General features: G+C 58.1%; 1 protein-coding gene across 7 annotated transcripts; it reads right to left on the bottom strand.

Moving 5' to 3' along the window:
• Nucleotides 1–156: 156 nt before the first annotated feature.
• On the bottom strand, nt 157–22,043 carry VILL (villin like). Of its 7 annotated transcripts, none has more exons than XM_079935172.1 (20): nt 22,011–22,043; nt 14,122–14,188; nt 13,880–13,954; nt 13,354–13,559; nt 11,973–12,081; nt 10,593–10,703; nt 10,090–10,289; nt 9,628–9,706; nt 9,426–9,524; nt 8,582–8,720; nt 8,260–8,360; nt 6,179–6,316; nt 5,915–6,073; nt 5,202–5,381; nt 4,479–4,624; nt 3,344–3,488; nt 1,400–1,585; nt 1,177–1,248; nt 758–985; nt 157–503 (listed from the first exon to the last, which is right to left on the bottom strand). In XM_079935172.1, exons 2-20 carry the CDS (start codon nt 14,185–14,187, stop codon nt 390–392), a joined length of 2,553 nt encoding a protein of 850 aa, XP_079791298.1. In that variant the 5' UTR covers nt 14,188; nt 22,011–22,043; the 3' UTR covers nt 157–389. The 7 variants fall into 7 exon arrangements, with proteins under 7 accessions (XP_079791298.1, XP_079791304.1, XP_079791299.1 ...); XM_079935178.1 differs by lacking the exon at nt 22,011–22,043 and adding an exon at nt 18,758–18,783; XM_079935173.1 differs by lacking the exon at nt 22,011–22,043 and adding an exon at nt 18,758–18,783 and having other exon boundaries at nt 758–982.
• Between the last annotated feature and the right edge of the window lie 1,246 nt (nt 22,044–23,289).

Here is a 23,289-nt window from a genome sequence, read left to right as displayed (position 1 = left end):
CCCAGAGCACTGGAGCCCCAGCACCTCACTCTCCACTTCTCCACCCTCACACTGGAGCAACGGGGGACATCTGTCCCCCGGGAAGGAGGGACCAGCAAGAAACAAACCCCTGAATGGCGGAGGGTATGGAGGGCTCAGTCTTTGGAATGCCACGGCCGACCCCTCCAACCCCAGAGGCCCACTCTCCCAGAGGCAGACCTGCTGAGTGACCCAGACCTGAAAGCCCACTCACCACATCTTGTGAAGGCCACAGGCTTTTATTTTAGTGACCCGGGAGTCTCCAAGCAGGGTGCGCCAGGAGGGCCTCCCCAGGGGGCTCGTATATGTGTAGGGGAGGTGCCCGCAGTCAGGCGTCTTGGCCACGTAGATGGAGCCGGCAGGGCCGGGGTTCAGAAGAAGCCAAGCTGCTTCTTCTGCTGCTGCTGCCTCCACTTGGCCATGCTGTAGAACTCCTCCTTGGACTTCCCAAAGATATCTTGGAAATCAGAGTCTGAGAGATAGGACTGGGGTGCGGGAGAGGAGGGAGTGGGTGCAGAGGAAGGGTATCAGCGGAGCCCAGAACCCTGTCCCACTCGCCCAGAGGTGTCATCCTCTTCCCACATCTCTCTGCCCATCACCCTATCTGGAACACACATCTCCCCGGGCAGCCTGCCCATTGCCCACCGTCAGTGGGTCACGCCCTGGGCGCCGGCACCTCAGCTTTATATGCATTAGTGCTGGGGCGGTGAGTGGCGGGGCGGGGGTCTCAGGCATCCACCTCCTTGTGGGCCGGGTCCACACCCTCCGGCAGGTCCTCAACAGCCTGGTGCCTCAGCTGTTCCCGGGGCAGGCTCCTGCTGGCCACGGATCTGGGGCCGCTGCCCGCCTTGGGGCCCCGCTCCAGCTCGTTCTCGGAGCTGTCCTTGGAGCCCTTGAGGGCCCACAGGGCCAACGGGCCTGCCCTGCCATTGCGTGGCGATCTGGACAGCCGGAAGCTGCTGACCTGCTGTCAGGAGAGGGGACTCAGGCTGGGGAAGCTGGGGGATGGGCTCCCATGGGAGGCCACACTGAGCCCACCCGCCCTCCTGCCCCCAACTGCCACCCCTGCCCTCTACCGGGGCCTGGCTCCTTCCCTGCTCCTCTTGCCCTTGGGCCATGCCAGCCGAGCCCAGGCCCCTGGGAGGCCCCAGTACTCACTGCTCTTCTCTCTGAGATGGCAGATACTGCTCCCAGGCCGCCCTCCACCACCTCCTCATAAGACTGATTGTTCTGGGGGGGGCGGATGGAGGGGCACCAATGAGACCAGATTCCCCATACACACTGGAGGTCCCTGGACAGGGCAATGGCTCCCCCACCGTCTGCCAGGGCAGGCCCCTCTCCCAGGATTAGGGTGGGGATGGGGGGTTCAGGCTTCACTCACGGTCCATTTGTAGGGGTCCCAGTTGTGGAACCATCCAGTGAAGGTGGGAGGCTCGTGGCCCTGCTTGACCAGCACGATAGGCGTGGCCAGGCTCCTCCCTGCTGGGTGCGTCTTCAGGTACTCCCGGCCCCAGGCCACGGCCTCCTGCTTCCACTCGCTCGCAGCTGCCCCCAGCCACAGGAAAATCTGGGCCACAGAGGGGGCCTGGCCTTGGGCGGGTGGAGCTGACCACTTCCCTCCCAGCCCTGCCCATCAGGTGGTCTCAGAACCCGATGCACACATCCCAGCCAACCAGACCCACCCAGCAGGCTGGCTGCACCCCCACACACCCGTAAATGTGCCAGGAAGTCTCAGGCATGCAGGTGTGCAGTCAATCCACACATATTTACTGAGCACCGACTGTGTGCCAGGTAATGTTCTAGGCACGGGGGACTCAACCGTGAGAAAGAAAGAGACAAAATCCCTGCTCTTGTAGAGCTTTCATTTTGCTGGGGGAGACACAAAAATAAGTAAAATATGTAGTATATCAGATGGAGAAAAATAAAGCAGGGAAAGAAGAGAAGTGGGGTGGTGGTGGGGTGGATACTGTCATTTTAAATTAGAGTCAGGGAGAGCCTTACTGAGAAGATGACACTGGAGTCAAGCTCTGAGGGAGGTGGGGGAGCAAGTCACATGTATGTCTGGGGGGAAAGTGTTCTGAGCAGAGGAAACAACCAGTACAAAGGCCCTGAGCACGCTGGCATGTTCAGGGAGCGGCCAGGAAGCCATGGTGGCTGGAGCAGAGTGAGCGAGGGGGAGAGTCGGGGCCACCTGTCACAGGGCTGGGGGAGGGGCTTTGGCTGCGCTCTGAGTGGGATGCGAGCCCAAAGGCCTCCTTGCCACAGTCACACAGAGTCCCAGGCACAGTGATGCAGATACACACACACGACCACAGATACACAGACACAACTGTCCACCACCACTCAGCCAGACGGCAAATCACAGCCATACACTGTCACCCGTACTCGTGCATAGTTGCATCTAAGCACAGTTACGATGGATCACACAGCCTGAAAACACAAGTAGCCTGAAACACCATCACATCCAGCCACACAGAAACATGATTACACAGTCATACGAATTCAGTCACTCAGGCACTCACACCTGCAGCCAGTTACATTGTCTCTCTCTCACAGTGTCACCAGTTATAGACGGTCTGGTCACTTATAGCCAGTTCCTTGACCACACAGCCATTACACACAGCTGCACACACACAGGCAAATTCAGGCACACAGACAGACAAATGACAATGAAAACACAACCAGACAAAATTTATGGGATGCAGCCAAAGCAGTCCTAAGAGGGAAGTTCATAGCGATACAGGCCTTCCTCAAAAAAACAAGAAAAATCTCAAAATAAGCAACCTAACCTACCATCTAAAAGGATTAGAAAAAGAACAAACAAAACCTAAAGTCAGCAGAAGGAAGGAAATAATAAAGACCAGAGAGGAAATAAATAAACTAGAGATCAAATGCAGTCACACAGAGGCATCACGCACATGCGTGCACACGCACACGCACACACACACGGTCACTTTATGGCCACCCACTCAGCACTGACATGTCAGCCATGGGCACTCAGTTGCATGGACTCACACACGCCCTTATAAGGCACACGGAGTTACACCCAACTACACAACCGGTCACGACCACACATGAGTCCCAGACACACAGCCACAGTCTCCCCCAGGCTCCCTGGGTCACAGAGTCGTCCCTGGTGTCTTATCCACAGTCACACAATTGCCCAGTCACTCAGTGTTACAGTGTCGTAGATAGTCACGCACTCACCCGCAGCCTTATATGCAGTCACGTGGCCAGAAACACAAAGTCACACACACTCACACCCAGTTATGCAGGTGCAGACACCCCCCATTCACAACCCAGCCAGGCACCCAGGCTGCCGTACCTCCTCCCAGGTGTCCAGTAACATGACGTCATACTTGTCCAGGTCCTCTTGGCTAAAGAACACCACTTCCGTGAGGACCAGGGGGCCCGTCTGGATGGAGCACTCAAACAGTCGTGGCTGGAAGTCGGACACATCCTCGGGGAGCCTGGCCAGCATGGCACAAGGCCATGAGGGGCGCAGAGAGAGCTGGGCTTCTGACCAGCCTGGGCCAAGCCAGCCCCCAGCACAGCACCCCTCTACCGCCCCCCAGGGGCCGGGACACAATGCCTCCTGGAGCAGGAGGCACCCGCTCCCCTCTGAGTTCCACCCATCCCAGGATCCACTCCCAAATGCCTGCCCTTCTCTGGGCCTCCGTGTCCTCGTGTCAGTGGGGAAAGCAGGTTAGGTAGTCTGTCTCCCCACAGGCAACCGGGGTGCAAGCTGCCCCATGAATTTCTCGGGGAAGGAGCACGGGGAAGGAGGGGGTGGCTGGCTGAGTGCGGAGGGAGGGCCGAGCTGGAGCCCTGCCGCCCTGGGAGGGAGGAGCCGCTGGCCCCCGGCCTCAGGCCCAAGGTGGGAGGACGGAAGCCAGGCTGAGAGAGGGCGACAGCAGCACTTAGGAGCTCAGGAGACTTGGGGGGAGCACAGCGCATAGCTGGGCCGCACAGACATAAAGAGCGGTAGGTTCTCCGCTCCCAGCTCCCTTTGAAGCCTCACTCTGCCCTTCCTTCCCATACACACCCTTATCCATTTACGCACCCCACACACACTATTCTTGCACACTCCACACACGCTGTTTACCCATATGTCATATTACACCGGGGACACCACCCGTGGGGATTGTGGGGTGGGGGAATGCACTTTGCCCTCTGGCCCTCTGCCGATAGGACGGTCCAGTACAGGGACCGTGCAGGGAGCACATTCGGCCAGCAGAGGGCGCGACCACCCTGCTGTCCCCGGCACCTTCGTGCTCCAAGTTAGGGAGGAGGGAAGGGTGGGCTATGCTCCTAGGAGCCCCTGGGCTGGGGAACCACGAGTTCTCAGCTCCAGTCTGGCCTCTCCACCTCCCTGTGTGACCCTTAATCAGTCACCCACCCCCTTGGGCCTCAGTTCCCTCCTCTGGGTCAGGAGAGCACCCTCGTCCCAGCCTTGTCACCTCTTGCTGCTGGGGTAGGGTGCCCGGCCCCCCAGGGCCTCCCAGAAGTGGGGAGGCTCCTGACCCTCCAGCACCATTTCCTTGTCCTTCCTGGAGATGACGGTGACCACTGTCCGTGCCATCTCACGCTGGTCACCGCTGCAGCCCTGGCAGGCAAAGAGCTGGGTCACGCCCTGCACAGGGAGGGGCCTTCACCTCCTGCGCCACATCCCCTGCTAACAGGAGCCTGTGCGGAGCCGCGCCTGAGTCACAAGGAGCCCTGGGCTCGTGGCGGGGCACACATGACAAAGTGTCTCCCTTCCTCCCCCTCCTCCCTCTGTCTCCTCAGCTGATCAAGGTCACAGGGACCTGAACCCTCTCCAGGTCCAGAGCACAGGATGGGGACCTCCAGGCTTGGAGATCATTCACGGTTTATGCTGAAGATCAGAGAAAACCCTGGCAATCTGAACTAGGCCTCCTTTTCCCAAGAGACTTGGGAAGGGACGTGGTCCCGGCACGAGGCAGGAAGGAGGGCAGGCAGCCTGGGCCTGGCCTGGCTCTGACCCGTGGATGCCCAGGTCCACCCATAACTTCCCCCAGGTCCCAGAAGGGACACTGTGGCCTCTCCCCCACCTCCCTCTGGCCTGAGGCTGGACTTAAAGTCAGCCTCCGCTGCGGAGTAGACCCTTCCCTGGCCTGGCACCGCTGCCCCAGGCGTAAGTCAAGTAGTCATTGCTGGGGTACCTTCCCAAACCAGAGGTAGCAGAGGCTGGCTGTGGCCAGCAGGAAGATATCGTTGGAGTTGAGGGCTGAGGCCCGGGCTGGCACCTCCAGGGTCCAGGTGTTGTAGCTGTCGGTGCCTTGTACGTGGAAGAGCCTTGTGGCGGACTCTGGCTGCCCCTTCCCGTTGTGCCCAGCGCTCCCCTACAAGAGGGCTGGGCCTCAGGCTGCGGCAAGGGATCTTGGGGCCGCCTCCCTCTCCCAGTGGGGGCCAAACTGCCTCGGCACCCGGGGCCCCCTCTCCTGAAGCCAGCTCTGTTTTCTACCCTCTGAGTGTGGAATGTGAGGATGCCATCGGTCTAGAATAGGGAACCAGGCCCTTTCTAAACAGACCCCTCACCCCATCACCAAGGGGTCAGAGCATGGATCCCGCAGGCCTTGAAGACGGAAAGTGGGGAGCAGCTTTGCCTGTGTGTGACCCCAGGTAAGGCCCCAGCTCCCTTTCTGTTCCGCTTCCGCACTTGTGCGCCTGTTCTGTGGCTGCCTCTGGGGATGGGGGAAGAAACTCAGGCAGGGGTCACCCTTGGAGCTCCTGGGCCTTGGACAAGCACCAGGAAGCCAAAGGGCTACCGCTGGGCCCCTGACCTGCAGAGAAGGTGCTTAGCACATGCGTGTAAGGGCCATGGGTGCACGGAGGGGTGGAGAGACTGCGGCCACAGCAGCAAGGCGGGCCCTACCTGGAAGATCACCAGCTGGCCCTGGAAGATGGCGAGGAAGTGAGGGGGCTCACTGCCCATGGTCACGTGCTCCTGCACCAGCGCTCTGTGGTACTGGAGGTCCAGCTCCTCGGCGTTGCCTTTCAGGGCCTTGATCTCGTGTGCGGTGGCCTGGAGGCCCTGCGGGCAGGGGTGGTGAGGGCCTGGCACGGCTCCCAGACCCCACTCTCAGCTCCTGAGCTCTGGGGCTTGAGGGTGCCCGCCACCCTGCTCAGGCCGGCGCACCTGCCACAGGTACAGGATGTACTGGTCGAGGCCCATCTTCTGGTATGTGTAGAGGACAAGGTAGCAGTTGCCTGCGCACAACTGTCCGTGATGCATGGGGTCCACGGGCTGCCTGCGTGAGCCCTGGATGTACCACACCTGGGGAACAGGGGCCCAACAGGCAGGGCTGGTGCCTCCACCTGAACTAGCCCACCCACCGTGTGTCCAGCCAGGAAGCTCTCTGCAGCGGGGGGCACGCCTCATCTGTGCAGACAAGGGGCCCCCCCCGAGCTCTGTGCCCACCCTACACTCTGTGCTTCCCCCAGGGACCCCTGGGACCCACACCTGTGCCAGCCTGTTCTCAGCCAGGACTCTGAGTTGGTGTGTGGTGCCTGGGACAAACAAGCGGTGAGCACTCCAGAGGCTGCCCAGGCTGCCACGTGCCACCCCAGCCTGACCTCACCAGCCACAGCCCTGCACAGCCGCTCTCTGCTCAGGCCAGGGCAGCAGAAGCTGGGCAGAAGCAAGGCCTTGGGGCTCTTGGAAGAATTTCCTTTTTTTCAAGTGTCACTTAAAAAAAGCAAACCCTGTTCAAAGACTGAAACGGAAACACTTAAGTCACACTTAATGTGATATCCTGTTCCTGTGGGTAGCCGAGCATGGGCCCTGGAGCCAGGCAAACCCTGGTTGAATCCCGGTCACCCACAGCGGCAGTGAGACCTTTCTGAGCTTCAGTTTTTCCCACCTGTGAAGTGGGGGTAACAGCGCTCACCTCGACATGGCAAGAAACAACATCTGGGCATCCCGTGGCCACACAGAGCCTGACGGCAGTCTCTGGAAAAGACCAGAGCACCGGGAATCCTGCTTCTGCAGAAGAGGCTGACTGCAACCACTCGCCCCCAGGAGCAGCACTCACCTGGCAGCCAGGCTTCCTGGCTCGGGGCCCCCTCTGGCTGCCTGTCCCCGAGCCTGCTGTGGGTGGGGAGGGACATCCCCTCCCTGGCTTTGTGCTTGGGGCCTGGGCTGCAGACCCCTCCTTCCTTCCTCCCTTGCCCTTCTCTCCGCTTTCCTGTTTCTCCTTTTGTCTCTCTCGCTGGTTGCCCCTCTGTCTTTCCCTAGGTACCCCATCTCTCCCTGACCCCCTTTCTCCTCTCCCTGTGCCCTCACCCCTCCCTGCTCTGCATCCCATCCCCTCCTCCCTCTATTCGGTCTCCTCCGCCCTCTCTCTCTCATTCTCAGTCTCCTCTTCTTTGTCTCTCTCTGTCCCCTCAACCTGTCATCCTCTCTCCCTCCTCCCCCTCCGCCCCATCTTCTCCTATCTCAGTCTCTCCCCACTCACTGCCACTGTCCATCCATAGTAGGGCAAATGTCAGAGGGCACCTTGGAGAAACAGTACTTTCTCAGACCTCGGCCTACCTTGAGAACTAGTGCGCCTCACACAGGCCCAGCTGTCCTGTTCCCATACGCTCTCAGCACCCGCACACCAGCCTCGGGGCCAGGTGGGACCACAGCTTTAGCCCCATTTTACATATAAAAAACTAAGCCCTGAAGAAATTAAGGGCCCTGCCTGGGGGTGACCCAATTAGTCAAGATAACAACCCTGCCCTGTACAGAGCCTGGAAGGAGCCCCCAAGCCCTGCCATCTCCCAGAACATTGGTCTGAGACCAGACGGGTGGCTGACAGGGTGTGACTTTGTGTTGGGCGCGTGGGGCTGTGGTCATGTGTGATGCAGAGTTTGTATGCTTACATGTTTTCAATTGTTTGAATAAGTGCAATCACAAGGTATGAGTATGTGTGTCTATAATATGTATGTGTCATACATATGACAAAAGGGCACAATTAATTGTCCGAATGTTACTGTTCTGGGTGCCCTGAGTGTTACCGAGCAAGTGGCCGTGGCTGCATGGGACTGTACGCGTGATGCATATGAGCTGGCAGGGCGGAGGGTGCGTGTATACGTACACATGCCCCGTGTGTCCCTGATTGTGTGTAGATGTGCACCTGGGCGTACCTGGGTCACTTTAGCAGCCATAAGGTTCACCTGAAGACAAAGCCTACACCTGTGCGCCCATCTTCCCCCAGCCAAGTCAGTGCCCCTCACCTCCACCTTCCCAGAGCCGTCGTCCACCATCCTGAGCTGGGCCGCCAGCTCAGGATGGCTGTGCAGCTTGCCCACGTCCAGTTTCACCTGAAGTAATTTACCTGAGGGTGGGACAGAGGGTGTCACTGGCGATGTCTGCCCTGTCCCAGACTTCGCCTCGCTCAGCCAATCACGCAAGAAGCTCCCTCCGGCCACGCCCCCTCAACCTTCCCGTGGAGATTCTGGGCCCCGCTCAGGCCCCGCCCCTCCAGCCCCGCCCCGCCCATCGTTCAGGAAGTCTCGGCTCGGCGCTCCGCTCCGCCGTCCGGCCACGCCCCCTCACCCATTCCGCGGAGGTGCTTGTTCTTGCGCTGCTCCCCAGACCACGATCGGAAGAGCTGCTTGAACGCGGCCGACTCGGCGCCTTCGTCCACCACCTCCACATTGGTGTAGCTCGGGTAGCCCTTGGCCTGGATGAAGCCCTGGGCGGGGGGGCTCTGTCAAGCGTGTGGCCCAAGGCCCCACTGCTGCGCTCCACCCACAGGACCTGCCGCTCACGCTTCGGCGCCAGCCAGTGCACTGAGCAGTGTTAATTAACTGAGCTCATGACTGGCTTAAGGAGCTGGCTCCGGCACTACCGACTTCTCTGAAGTCCCTGAGGACAGGCAGGGTCCCGTTAGTCCGGGCCTCGGGAAGGGCCAGCTATGACCACCCGTCAGACCCCAGGCAGAGCCCTGCCTCCCCTCCTGGAAAAGGAGGGAGCACCCAGTGCTTGGAGAATCCTCAGACCTCAAGGCGGGTCCCCCACATCCCCCTTTTACACATGGTTTCTTGGAAGCTATCTGGTCCTCCCCCGTCAGGGCCCCCAAGGCAGGCCACAGCCCGCGGTACCCCAGAGGGGCCCTGTGTTCCCCCTCGGACCGTTGGGCAGAGCTGTGTCTCCGCCCTCAGACAGGGCGGTGGGTGTTCAGGCTTAGACCCCAGGGCAGGGTTATGTCCTCCTCCATCCGACAGGGCTCCCAGGGCAGGATGTATCCCCCTCCTGGCCCCAGGGCAGGATTACCTCTCTCTTTAGACCCCAGGACATGGATGTCTCCCAGCTTAGGTTGCAGGGTAAGGCGGTTTCCTCCCTACCCAGGAACCAGGGCAGCTCTATGTCCCTCTAAGCCAGGGCCCCATAGCCTCACCAGAGCCCTGCTGAAGGCAGCCTTTTTCTCCTGTAGGCTAGTCATGCGTCCCTGCCACACGTAGATCTTGAAACCACCCTGGTCCAGGATGTAGCAGTCCTGGGAGCCAAAGTGGGGCTGGTCAGTAGGTGGTCCAGACGGGGTTGGGCTTGTAGAGTGGGTGGGGAGATGGACGGGATGGCTGGGGCCAGGCTTGCCTCACCTCCTTCTGCAGTAGGTCTTGGGCCAGAGGGCAGGTCGACAACTCCTGGATCACCACATCCTTGCCCTTCTCGTAGACACTAGGGGACAGGCATCCAGATGTGGGCAGCTCAGCTCCTCCCGGGCCTGGCTGCACTCCAGCTACCACTGCCCCTCGCACCTCCAGAGGCAGAAGGCTTGGGGGCTGGGGGCCCAGGTTGAGGTCTTCACTGCAGCCTTGCTGTGAAGACTTAGGCAGCTCCCTGGCCCTCTCAGGGTCTCAGTTGCCCTGTCTGTACAATGCGTTCTCAGAAAGGCAGCCACGCAAGAGCACAGGCTGGGCCTAAGGTCCCACATGGCCTGCACCAGAAACCCATGAACCTTTTCTAGAGGGCTTCCTAGAGACACCGTGTTATTGCGGTAATGCCGGACATGCACGCCTGGGCTATTCCACCCACCCTGCCCACTCCCAAGGTCTGCTCACTGGTAGAGGCGGACGTTGGCCTTTTGCAGTTGGTCAGTACTCTTGCTGGGCATGGCGGTGTGCAGGTTGCCCACTCTGCAGCCCAGCACAGCTTCCATGATCTGCATGAGGTCAGTGGCTTCAGCCTCATCATCCACCACACCAATCTGTGCACGGCCACCACGCTCCCTGTCCTGGAGGCTGCGGGTCAGGGCCAGGCCCTGCGGGACAGGACCTGGCAGTCAGAGCATCCCCAGAGTGCCCCCCATCACCTCTCAGACAGTCCAGCCCAGAATCCTCCTGTCACTGCTCAGCTCCCAGAGGCTGGGGGCCAGGGGAGGTATCCCCTTATCCTGGCATCCAGGGGTACCACCAGTTCAGGATCTGGACTCAGTTTGTAGGTGCTTCTCAGCTTCTTAGGCGAGAGCGAAGCCCACGTCTTGGGGTACCTGGAGGATGGGCACCTGGAGGACCACCCCTCTCCCCGAGCACTGCACCCCTTAGTTCCCGGGGCAGACACTGACCCGCGCCTTCTCAGCAGTGCTGGTTTTGGGCCCATTCCACTGGATCATCATCTTGCCCAGGTCTAGCAGGAAGATGTCACTCTTATTAAAGCTGTGCCAGGAGAGCTCCACCTGCCAGAGCCAGGCGTCAGGGAGGGAGACAGTGTGTCATACCACCCGCACCCAGGTGGAGGGGCACTGCAGCCTGTCCTTGCCCACGTGCGCATAGCTCAGGTGTGTCACTTATGTGCATGAAGCTGCGTGCAACTGGGTGTATGTGTGAGTGTGACACCACTCTGATGGTGTGCAGGCACGCATCCATGTAAGCATGTGAGACCTTGAGCGTCACTGTGGATGTGGCTGGGTGCATCTCTGGGCATGTGTAAACGTGGGTTATGCTGCATTTCACAGGGTGTCCGTGACCGAGTCTGACACTTCTCACTCAGTGCAAGTCTACAGCAGTACATGCGTACACAGACACATGGATGCAAGTGGGGCGCAAGTACCAGTGTATCCACATGTGTAGATGTGTGTGTAGGTGAACATCAAATGTGAAGAAGTGTATGAGCTCCTGGCTGACGGTGCATGTGTACCTGTGTGGGGGACAGTGTGTTATCTGTGGAAAAGGGCAAGTATCATCCCAATGCTTTGGAGAGTAAAAGTGGGAGCTCTGAATAATTATGCCAGGCTAACAGGCAAAACCTGGGGCTGCCTGGTGGCGCTGCATGACCGGGGATGTATGATCACTAAATCTGTGGGTGACACTGTGTGAGCCTGGGTGGGATTGTCTGTGAGTCACAGAGCTGCCACATACCATGCAGACAGTTAACGTACACAACTCAGTGTCACCATTCACATCGCAGGCGTCAAACTCCTGACTGTTCATTACACTGATGGCAGCAAACTGTCTTGTTCTCACAAGATCAGTATTTTCCATCAATATCCTGACAGATGGAAGTAAGGGGCGCTCAGGTCTAATTTGCACAAGGGCACTCTATGGACCGAGTGGCATTAGGGCTAACCGTGGAGACACTGGGTGTGCCTATGGGTGACAATTATGACGTGTATGAGAATGTGGGGCTGTGCACCTCCCTAAATCATGCTACTTCCCATTGTGCTGCTTAGCAGAGCCATCCAGGTGCATCATCTTGTCTGCCTCACCTCCCTAGTTCTCAGTGTGTCCATGGGACAGATGAGGAAACAGAGGGTCAAAGGAGCTGTGGGACGGGTGGGGCTGGAAGCCTGGCTCTGCCTTCTCTCTCCTCATCAGGATGGGCCATCGGGGAATGCTGACCTCCCACGTTCCCCTCACTGTCCCCACCGCCCTCCACACTTCCCTACACTTCAGGACACGCAGTCCAGCTGAGTCCATGGTCAGGTGGCATCCCTGGCAGCTCTCACCTCGCTGGCTGACACGTGCTTCCCCGCTCTGATGTGCAGCAGTCGCTGGATGTTGTACACGTTGGTCTCCACGTGCTTGAGGGCAGAGGCCAGGCCTCCCTTCCGGTAGCTGAGGAGAGCATGGGGTCCCATGTGAGACCATATGCTGCCATGCGCAGGGGTGAGTGCAGATGTGCGCACCTGTATGCACGCATGTGGGGACACGTGTGCCTGTTTAATACGTGTGTGCAAGTAGATATGAACACGTGTGTACAAGCATATGGGGGCAGTAATGTGCATGTGTTTATCCATGTGTAGATACGTGGACACATGAATGTGTATATACATGTATGCATGTGGGGAATAACGTGTGTCTGTTTATCCGTGTGCGTACAGATGTGCGTGCATGGAATTCACGCAACCGCGTATATGTGTGTAGGTGGACATGAATACTCACCAATGTATGTGGGTGCCCATCTGTAGGTGGACATACATGGGGTGGCGTGTTTTCTGCATGCGCATGTATACATGTGTGCGTGCATTTATGTATATACTATTTACATGTATCAGGTTCAACAGAAATGATCGAATACTGGCAATTTCCTATGGTTCGACTTAATATATTGTAATTGTTAATTAAATAAATATTTGAAGCAATTTACAGCAAAAGACATATTTCTATTGGGCATAGTAACAGAAAAGCAAACTGAAAAACAGCACTGGGATCCACTCCTGGGTATACACCCAAGAGAAATGAGAAACACATGTCCACACAAAAACTTGTATACAATACTGGATGGTGAGTAAACTTACCGCAGTAATCATCTCACAATATATGTAAGTCAAACTATTATGCTGTACACCTTAAACTTATACAGTGCTGTGTGTCAGTTATATCTCAATAAAACTGGGGGGAAAAACTACCCAAAACTTGTATACAAATGTTAACAACAGTATTACCCATAACAGCTAAAAAGTGGAAACAACCCAAATGTCCACTAAGTGATGAATACATAAATAAAATGTGGTGTATCCATAAATGGTGTTGTATAATTCTATTTAAGTAAAATGTCCAGAAGAGGGAAATCTATACAGACTGGGGCAAGGGAGTATTGGGGGAAATGGGGAGTGATGCTAAAGGGTACGGGGCTTCTTCTGGGGGTGTTGAAAACGTTCTAAAATTACGGCGATGGATCCCACAAGTCTGTGAATACACTAAAAAATCACTGAATTGTATGCTTTAAACGGGTGGGTTGTATGGTATGATTTGTATGTCAATAAGTTGTTACCCGCCCCCCTCAAAAAAACCACCCCACACACTATGATGAGGGAGACAGTTGCCCCAGGCCGCCAGCCACCCCACGGCTCCTGTCCCTCCCAGCCCCCTGCCCGCCTCACTCACATGATTCCAGGGCGGAAGTAGCTGCGAAAGCAGGCGGATTCGTGGCCCTGCGCCTCGCGGTGCTGAACGGTGGCGCCACCCAGCGCCTCCTGCAGGTGCTGCACGAAGGAGCCCGCCGTACCCTGCGCCTCCACACCCGCCTCCTTCCCGACCCAGTAGTGCAGGTCTTTGGGTGCCCCCGACGTGGCCTTCAGGCTCTGGGGGACCTAGGGCCCAGGTGTTTGCGTTCGTGTGTGTGGTGAGTGGCTGAGGTCCCAGGAGTGGGGTGGGGCCCGAGGGCTGAGGCGGAGAGGGGAGATCGAGGTGGAGGATGTAGAAGGGCTGTGGGGAGACTGGTCAGGTGCTTCCACCGACAGGAGACGGAGACCGGCGAGGGAAGGGTGAAGAGGCCTCAAAGGCAGCAGCCTCCGTATGGGATGCGATTCTTGGGCTCCCAGCCTGCCTTTTCCCAGGGTGGGGCTTAGTCTGCACCATGGAACCCCCAAAGGGCCAGCCACCCCACCCCCCACCCCCCTGAAGTGCTCACGTGCAGGACGATATAGCAGTGCTCCTCAAAGAAGTTCCCATAAGCCCGCTCGGGGACCGGCACCATCTTCAGGTTCTGGGAGAGGAGGGTGCCTAGTGACAACTTGGGAGACCCTGTTCCCCCCAGCCATGACCCTTTGGCGTAGGGGGAGGGAGCTCTGAGTGGGGGGCGGGAGAAGACTGGTCTCAGAGACCTGCACACTGTCTTTATCACCAGCTCTTCTGTCTGGTCGTGCAGCTCACCTCAGTGATCCATATGTGGAGGTCCCTGTGGCTCTCGATGGCTGGGAGGCCCCTGTTGGTGTCCATCCTAGATCAGGAAAGAGTGAGGGAGGGAACAGTAGCCAGAGTCCTCAGGCCCTGGCCGCCTGTACTCTGGGCTCTAAGCAAGAGCTCTCCCCACGCACAGCTCTCCAAAGACCCTTCATCATAGCCTGTGCCTCTCATGAGGAGGGCTGCGTAAACAAAAGGGCCAGCACACCAGGACACCAGGGTACTGCAGACGTCGGCACAGAGGCTTTGCAAACAGGGACCTGCCTTGTCGTCTGTGCTTGTGTACTTGAAACAGGGCTGAGCTCTGTGGACAATGATAGGCTTTGAGTCTATGGACAACCTCTGCAAACAGACAGGGCGTTTGAAACAGGCTATGCATACAGACACAGGATCTGCAGCCAGGGACAGTCACTGTAGACAGTGATAGGCTTACAGCCAGGCGAGGGCTCTGCTAGTCACAACAGGTGCTGTAGGCAGGGACAGACTCTGCAAACAGGGGCAGGCTCTTGAAGTGAGACAGAATCCTGTAGACAAGACAGGCTCTGCACACAAGGCAAATAGGCGTAGGTCTTTCAGACAGTTAGGAGATAACCATGCAAAGAGACACAGCACCTGCAGAGAAAAGGGACAGCTTCCTCAGACCCAGGAAGGGGATGCAACAGGCACAGGTTCTCCTGACAAAGATGAGTTCTGTTGACAGGGACCACCTTTGTAAGGATGACCTACGTGAAGAGACACAGACTGGACCCAGGGAAATTCAGACAAGCTGGGCAAACAGGTAAAGTTTATGAACACTGAGAAAGGCTCTACAGACAGTCCCGGGTTCTGCAGGTGTGGAGGGGTTTTGCAGAATTGGGAAAGGCTTTGCAAATGTGGATGGGGACAAACCCTTAAGACAGGGACTCTTTGCAGAAGAGACAGGCTCTGCAGATATGAACAGGCACGTAGATAGGCAAGGCTCTGCAAAGAGACACAGCATCACCAGTAAGAGAAGTGCTTGCCAGACAGAGGCAGGCTCTGAAACAGGCAAAAGCTCTCTAGGCATGGTCAGGCTCTGCATGCAGGGACAGCCTTGGGAAACAGCCTCAAATCCTGCAAACAAGGAGATCGGAACAGCCTGGGCAAGCAATCGTGAGCTCTGCAGAGCAATCCGGGCTCTGCAAAAAGACACAGGCTCTGCAGACAAAGCCTGTATAGACAGAGACTTGGCAGATTGGGGTAGGTTTTGTAAGCCCACACAGGCTCTGCAAACAGACAGCCTCTGTTAACAGTGACAGTGTCTTCAGAGAGGGCAGGATGTGCTGAAAGGAGCCGGCCGGGAAATCAGCTCCATGTTCCAGCACAGATGCCCCAGACATGGGCAAGATCTTAAAACGGGGCTGGGTTCTGTAGAGAGCCCAGGTTCGGCAAACAGGGACAGGCTTTAGAAAAGGATGAGTTCTAGAGAGAGATAAAGGCTCCATGAATAGGGACAGGTTCTGTTAACAAGTACACATGGAATTAGGAGTAGACTGTGCAGACAGGCATGGGCTCTGCCAACAGGGATGTGCTCTGTCGAAAGACAGGGGTGCTCCCAGACACAGTGACCCATGGCAGGTGAAAAACTCTTCGTAGGAGTAGAGCCTGCAAGCAGACGAGAATTTCTATCCAGGAAGTTGAGACAAGCTGTGCAAATAGGCAAAGGCCCTGAAAAATGTCACAGACTGTACAAAGAGGGCTCAGGTTCTGCAGACAGAATAGGCTCTGAAATAGGAAAAGACTCTATGAATAGGGACAGAGTCTAGAGACAGAGATACTCCCTGCAGAGGAAACAGGTTCTGCTGACAGGGCCAGGAACTGTAAACAGACAATGCTTTATAGACAGGGACGGTGTCTTTAGGCAGAAAGAGATGTCCCAGCCAAGGCCGCGGGACAAGCTCCAGAGACAGGGATAGGCTTGCGTTCAGGGCCGCTTCTGCAATAAAAGCATATCTTATCCATGAAGAAAGAGGGACAGACTGTTTAAAAAGACCCAGGTTCTGAATAAAGACACTCTCAAAACAGGCTCAGGACAGAAAGAAGCTCTGCAGATCAGACACATGTTCTGCAAACCCAGGACAGACTCTGCACACACGGACTGTCTCTGAAGATGACAGACTCTGCAGCAAGTGACAGGCTTAGCTGACATGAGCAGTTTGCATAGATCAGACCAAAACATTCTCAAATTCTTGAAACACAGCTGAACGCTTAATACACACAGACTGCAAACAGCCACTGGCTCTGCAAACAGCAACTTTGCCGTGCTCTGTGGTTCTGAGTGTGCACAGGAGAGAGAAGCGTGGAATGAGAGGGATCTGGGGAAGAAGGGGGCTCTGGATTTTGTTTCATGTCGGCAGGTGACTCTCAACGACCCCGGGCTTCCCTGCATCCCTCCTTCAGAAACCTCTGCATGAGGTTTGGTCATTCCTTCATCCGTGGAAATTCTTTCGACGTGTAAACTAAATCCTGCCAGCTGCAACTTTTCCTTCTTGCTGCTGCTTTGCCCAATAGACCCAGAAGTCCCTTCTTTCTGAATTTCTCACTCCTAGTGGCCCTGGTGTGGTGTTCACTCCTCTCCCCTCCCCTCTCCACTCCACTCTAGCCGTGCTATATCAGCAGGAGGAACAACCTTGACCCTGCATGATCAGGGGAAATGAAGTGGGAGGGGAGATACAGAGTTACAGAATCAGAGGCAGAGCGTGACAGGTGGCACCGAGTGGCCCAGCTTCCTTACGTCTTTGTCCAGGCTGGGCCCAGGCCCTGGTGAGCTCACAGTGGGAAACACCCAGCCCTCTCAAAGAGGGCCAAGATGGCCGTGGATGTGGGGTGAGGTGGGGTGGAAGAGGGAGCTGCCCAGAACAGGGCGGGCAGAGGGGGTTCCTGCCGGGGCTAGAGCCGCCCCCCGAACCTGTACTGGAGACCCTGTGTGCTGACGGCCTGGCCTCCCTCACTAGAGCATTGGATTCTGGGGCCAGGGGCTTGTCCTCCTGGTTTACTGCCGGCTCCTGCTGCCTGACACCTGGCAGGTTCTCAGCCCATGACTGCAGGAGTGAAAGCGGACAGAGAAGGGAGTCACCACGTGCTCTAACTGCACCCAGAACTGCTGTCGCAGTGATGGCCTGTTGCTGTGACAGTGACATGAGTGACAGGCAGACACGGTGACCATGTAACGGTGGTTTCAATCAACAGGAAACACGTGGTGACATCAAGTGACAGGGGTAGTGACATTCGGCGGTGACGGGCAGAAGCAGTGATTAGTGACAACCACCAGGGCACAGGCAGGCAGTGACCAGAGGTACAGACTAGGAGCTGTAACTGTGAAATAGTGACAGAGTGACAGGAAGATTGGTTGGCTCAGCACAGGGGTCACCAGGGCTCCCTGTGGGGCAGGGAAGTCAGACTGCGGCCAGGAAGTTGGGACTGGGCTGGTTGCACGGGGTGGGGACAGCATCATCCCCAGGGAGCTTGGAGGGGGCCCGCATATCCAGTGCCAGCCTGCGGAGCCAAACTCTCAGGCTCCCAGGGCCTGAGGCCTCATCCCATGTAACCTGTCTTCCAACTGGATTCTGGGGGGATGGAGAAGGGATGCTCAAAGGGTGGGGGCCCTATCTCCCCAGCACCCTCTTCTTTCCTCCAGGCAGTCCCTTCTCCCTCAGGAGGCCCCTGCCCTCCCCAGAGTGCCCCTTCTGACCCACCAGGCTTTCCCACCCGAGGGTGTCCCCTCTTCCCCTTCCATCACCCACCCCGAGTGGGGACCCTCTACCAGGTATCCTCTCCTCCTACTGGAAGCTCCCTTCTCTTCCCTGGGGGCTCACTCCCTCCAGCCATGGCCCCCTTCCTCTCCCAGATGTCCAGTTCCTCCTCTGACGTGCCCTTCTGTCCCGGTGCCCCCTCCTTTTCTGGGTGCCCTTTTCCTCCCCCCATGCATCCTCCCTCTCCCCAGTGCCCCCTTCTCTCCTGACTGCCCCTCCACCCTTTCTGTGCTCCCTTCCTCCTCCAGATGCCCCGTTCTTTCCCCTGGAGCTGCCCTCTCACATCCCTTTCCTTCCCCAAAGCACTCTCTCTCCCCTGGCCTCCTTTTCCCTTCCCCGGGTTCTCCTCCCACCCAGGGGCCCCTTTCTCTCCCTCGGAGCCCCCTCCTTCCACACCCCCCGCCCCTCCCTCTACCCAGAGCCTCCTCCCTCCTCTGGTGCCCCTTTTTCTCCCCTAGATGTGTAACTTCCGCCTCCTGAGGATCCTGCGAAGGGGCGGACCCTGAGGTCACTTTGCCCGACTTCCAGGAAGGGGGCGGGAGGCACTGCCTGCTGGAGTGGCAGGGAGGGACAGGGCCCCGGCCCCAGGTGTATGGACTCTGGGAGACAGACACGCCCCCCACCCCATAGAAAATCTGACACTTTCCTGCCCCTGAGGATCGCTCTGGTCGCAGCCTCCCTGCCTCCACCAGTGTCCTCACCTGCTGGGCTGCTCGCTGCCTTCCCAGTTCTGCCGGCCCCTCGGCAGCCCCGAGCCCAGTGACCCGATGTGGTACACCCCATTTGGGGCGGCCCTCCCCACCCTGGCCCCCCAGTCTCCTCCCTGCCCGGCCTACCTGCTGGAAACTGCTCGTTCCTTCACCCTGCCTGTGGGCAGTGCTGGGCCTGGCTCGGGGCCAGGCTCTGCCCATTGCCCTCCCCAACACTGTAACTGAATCCCTGTTCCCGCCCAGCAGGACACACCCCAGCACTTGTCGGGCTGGGGCATTCAAACTTAGTCAATCAGTTAGTCAGTCAACAAATATTAACCCAGCTCTCTGAGAGCCAACCCCTTCCCCTGGCTGGACTGCCAGGCCTCACCTCCAGGGTACCAGTGGCCAGAGAGAGCGGGGGATGGAGACCTGGGCTGCATCAAGATGTGGGGTGTGGAATCCACTGTGATTTCCCTTCTGAGAGTCCCTGATCCCCGACCTCCAGAAGGCCAGGCCACCCCAGCAAACTTTAGGAGGAAGCAGCACCAAGGCTGGTTCGGGGGGGTCGGCAGTCTGGCTCTGCGAGACCCAGGTCACTTCAGAAGGTGGGGGAAGGTGGCCAGGGCTCCCTCCTGCATCTCTGCTGCCCTCCCCACCCCAATTCGGGCTCGCTGCCCGGCACAGCCCTCCCCAGGGAGCCCTGATACCCATCGTGGGAGAGGCCAGTCCAGCCCTTGCAGGGAACACGCCGCTTCCACGCCTAGGCTGCCCCCTCCTTTCCTTCCTGATTGTGGGGTGGGGGAAGAGCTGGAAAACAGAGCCTTCCAGAACCTCCAGGGGCACGGCCATCCTTAACTTAGACCACAGGCCTCAGTCCCAGCCATGGTGCAGCCGGTGTGGATGCCCCTTCCAGTGCGGGAACACTGCTAAAAGCTGCCACTGGGGGCTACCCTGGTGGCGCGGTGGTTAAGAATCCGTCTGCAATGCAGGGGACACGGGTTAGATCCCTGGTCCGGGAAGATCCTACATGCTGCGGAGCAACTAAGCCCGTGCGCCACGACTACTGAAGCCCACGCACCTAGAGCCCATGCTCTGCAACAAGAGAAGCCACCGCAGTGAGAAGCCCGCACACCGCAACGAAGAGTAGCCCCTGCTCGCCGCAACTAGAGAAAGCCCGTGCACAGCAACGAAGACCCAACGCAGCCAAAAATAAATGAATAAATAATTAATTTTTAAAAATCCCTTAAAAAAAAAAAGCTGCCATTGGTCCCAAGACCCTTTCCCCATGTCCAGTCCTCACCCTCACTGCTCTCTGTCACAGGGTGAGGGGATTCCAGGAAATCTGGGTCCAGCTGTGCCCAGGAGGACCTACTGCCGGTGTGTGACTGTGTTTAACAGATAGAGTTACTGGGTCCCTGTGTGTGAAGGGAGGCCCGTGTCACAAGGCATTTGGCCAGCCCCTGTGTGTGTCTGTGTGTCTGACCTCGTGTGTGGGAGAATGCCTTTTTGAGCCTCTGTTCCTTTCTGTGACTGTGCGTGTGTGCCTGTGAGGTGCCTGTGTTTGGTTCCACCTCTTTGCCTGTGCACACCTGTTTCCCGACTCCTTTTGTCTGGGCCCCAGCAAAATCACATGCAGTCACTTCTCCCCACCTCATCTCATTTTCTCTCTCAGTCCACCCTGGTTGGTCTTTGTTCTTCATTCCTTGGAAATGGCCCTTTCCTAGTCCCCAGAGCCCAAAAGCTGGGGGTTGGCTCCCTGTCTTCACCTTACCTTTCCCCTCCACCAACCAGGAACTCCGCTGACCAACCCTTCCTTTTGAAACCTCCCCCAGCCCAAGTTTTCTCCCCACCGCACCGGCCGCCTCCTTTGGGGCCTTTAAATGTCAGCAGGCACAAGCCTCCGCTCCTTCGCCGTCTCCTTTCTATTTTTTTCCCAAGTTCCAGTCCCCAGGCTGTAAACACCATGGAAACGCTCTCTTCTGACCCCAACTCCCACCCCTCCCGAACTCCCCCAGCCTCCATCTGTCTCCTTTATCTCGTCCCATCTGTCCTGGCACGTCTGCCCTCACACTTGACATCCACGTCAGGCCTCTCTCAGATCTACCTCCTCACAGCCTCCGGAAATGGCAGGAACATCTAGCTGCTCAGGCCCCAAACCTGGGAGCCATCCTGGGTTCCTATTCTCCCCTCACACCCAGCAGACTGGCCAGCGGCTGGTTCATCCGGGCCCCTGAGCCTGGCCAGCCCTCTCACAACTCCTGCCCTGCTCTGGAAAGCAGCCTCTCACACCAACTGGCAGCACGAGCTCCTCTCTCGATCTCCCTGGTCCCTACATCCATCCTCCCGCCGTAGCCAGAGGGATCTTTCAACCATAAATCAGATCATGCCATCCCCCTGCTTCAAACTTTCCAGAAGCTTCCCTAAAATCAAATCCCCAGTTGCCTGTCCCTCTGGCTGCATCTCCTATCACTGTCCCCAGTTCTCACTACATTCCAGCTACAGGATTCTTGTGTCTCTTAAGACGCGGACCTCATTCTAGTGTCTGGACCTTTGCACTTGTTGTTTCCTTTGCCTGGAAGCCTCTCCCCTGCATCTTCCCATGGCTCCCTTTCCACATTCCTGACTCAACCAAAACGGCACCTCCCTCCGCCCTCGTTGTGGGCAGGACACCCCACCTGGCACAATGCAGCCTCAGCAGCTTAGTGTGGGGTGGGGGCACAAGGACCTCTCCAAGGCCCCTCCCCTTAGACTTCTCTGGGTCTCTAGGAAGTCTCTCATAACTGCCCTACTCCAGAGCCGCCCCACCCTGTAATCTGTGACCCGAGGCCCAGAGCGGTGGCAGTGGGCCCAGGGCCTGGCCTGGGGTCCAGATGAGCAGCATTGTTTTGTGTCTGGTGTGGACAACTCCACGGGATCAAGCCCTTGGCACAGAGAGAGGAAACTGAGGCCCAGAGCAGTGATCACAGGCAGCCAGTATGCTACAAGGACGAGAGAGTAACCGGCCTCTCCCTTCATCCTCCGGAGCAAGAATGGAGCTCTGTCAACCGCTCCTCCGGTTTGGCCACCCTCCCACGGATACGGGCTTGGAGTCAGAAGGGGACTGAGCCTGGCTTGCCTCACCCAGCACCGACCTGGCCATGACCCCCTCGTACCACTGACCTCTTCCTGCCCCGGGACGCCGCGACCCGCCCCCACCCTCGCCCCGCAGGTTCCCAGGGTTCTCAGCGCTACTCTGTTCCTCCCCACCCCCCACCCCCCCACCAGCTTATCTCCGAAGGCCCAGCCCCCTCGGCATCAATGTTGACAAAGGCGTCGGAGAGCCTGGGGTGGGCGGAGCAGGCGCTGGATGCCAGCCCCGCCTCAGGCCCCGCCCCTGCAGGCCCCGCCCCCACGTTACCTGCGCTCTGGTTCCCACCTCGGCGTCCTGGTGTCCCAGGTTTCGTCCGAGTCCCTCCCAGACAGGTGCAGGATGTTGCCTCTCGTGGAGACCGGGTCCCAGGTGGCGGGGGGGCGCCCCTCCGGAGCGCGGACAGGACCTGGGCCGGGGACGGGGCTGCCTGACCAGTGTCCTGAATCCCACGGCCTGGAAACGTCCGGTCCTACGCCCTTGAGGAGAGCGGCCTTGGGCCCGCGTGGGTCCCCTCCCGCCCCCCACCTGGCTGCAGGCCGCGGAGGAGCAGTGACACAGTAACCGGGGCGCGCACGGTCCGAGAGCGACTCCCCCGAGGGCGCCATGGGAACGGCCAGGGCCCGAGGAGATGGAGCCTGTCCTGTGCCTGCGGGGGCCACCACTCTAATGAGCCGTGTGGAGTGCCCGAGACCGAGGACGGTCCAGAGAACAGCCCTAGGTCTCTGCGAACGAGAAGGTGCCGATGCCTTGCGTCTCCGTGGCGGGGAATGCGTGGCCCTGCGCAGCCCCCGTGCACCCCCCCATTAGACACAGCTGGGGCCAGGACGGTACCCTCCCTACCCCCTCCTCCCGCCAGGTGAGGTGTTCCCGGTGGCTTGAGCGATCCAGTGCTCCGATGTGAAGTGGGGGTAGCTACTCTGCTCCCCACCTCACTGTAAAAGCAGGGAGCTGTCAGGCAGCTGGGGCTCTTATTGGGACACCCGCCTCACCCCTGCCTTGGGAAAGACTCCCAGTGTCCATATGGTGTTTTCTGTGTACTTTTCTGAGTTTCCTGAATTTTCTGCAGTGAATACATAACACCTTTCAGGTAAAGCAATATATGTCATTCCCCCTAAGCCCTGCCCATAGCTCCTGTGCCATACCTGGAGGTGTCAGGCCTGGAAGAGTTTTGGGGGACTTTCTTTTCTTCCATAGCCAGAGTGGAGGTTCTCAGCCCAGGTTGCACCTTTGAATCATCTGGGCACGTAAAAATATGATGCCCACCCTTAGAGAGCTGGGCTGGCACGGGTCCTCTGAATAGGTGGGAAGGGAACAGGTCATCAAGAGGTCACTTGCTTGGGACCTGGCATACTGAGAGTTCACCTCCTGATGTTTTCTTGTTTGAGCACCTATATCACTTCTGTATTCCAGGACCCGGGTAGGAGGCTGGGGAGGAGTGGCTGGGGAAAGCCCACCTGGGAAGACAGTCTGCTGAGCTTATGGATAAGCGGCAGTCTGTGTAACCTGGGATGCTGGCGTGGCACACATCTCCTGTGCCAGGGCTGCC

This window comes from Stenella coeruleoalba (assembly GCF_951394435.1).
Source record: "Stenella coeruleoalba genome assembly, chromosome: 10".
Taxonomy (NCBI): Eukaryota; Metazoa; Chordata; class Mammalia; order Artiodactyla; family Delphinidae; genus Stenella; species Stenella coeruleoalba.
The sequence above is the reverse complement of the archived record's forward strand: the minus strand, read 5'-3'. Positions and strand labels throughout refer to the sequence as shown.

What these genes read in the sequence shown, in the direction of transcription:
- VILL (XM_079935172.1), bottom strand. Translation starts at nt 14,187, where the DNA reads ATGGACACCAACAGGGGCCTCCCAGCCATCGAGAGCCACAGGGACCTC. An exon ending in GCCAACGTCCGCCTCTACCA is followed by an intron (nt 9,707 to 10,089) that starts GTGAGCAGACCT and finishes CCTGTCCCCTAG; the next exon opens with TGTCTACGAGAAGGGCAAGG. An exon ending in CCATCTCAGAGAGAAGAGCA is followed by an intron (nt 986 to 1,176) that starts GTGAGTACTGGG and finishes CTCTCCTGACAG; the next exon opens with CAGGTCAGCAGCTTCCGGCT.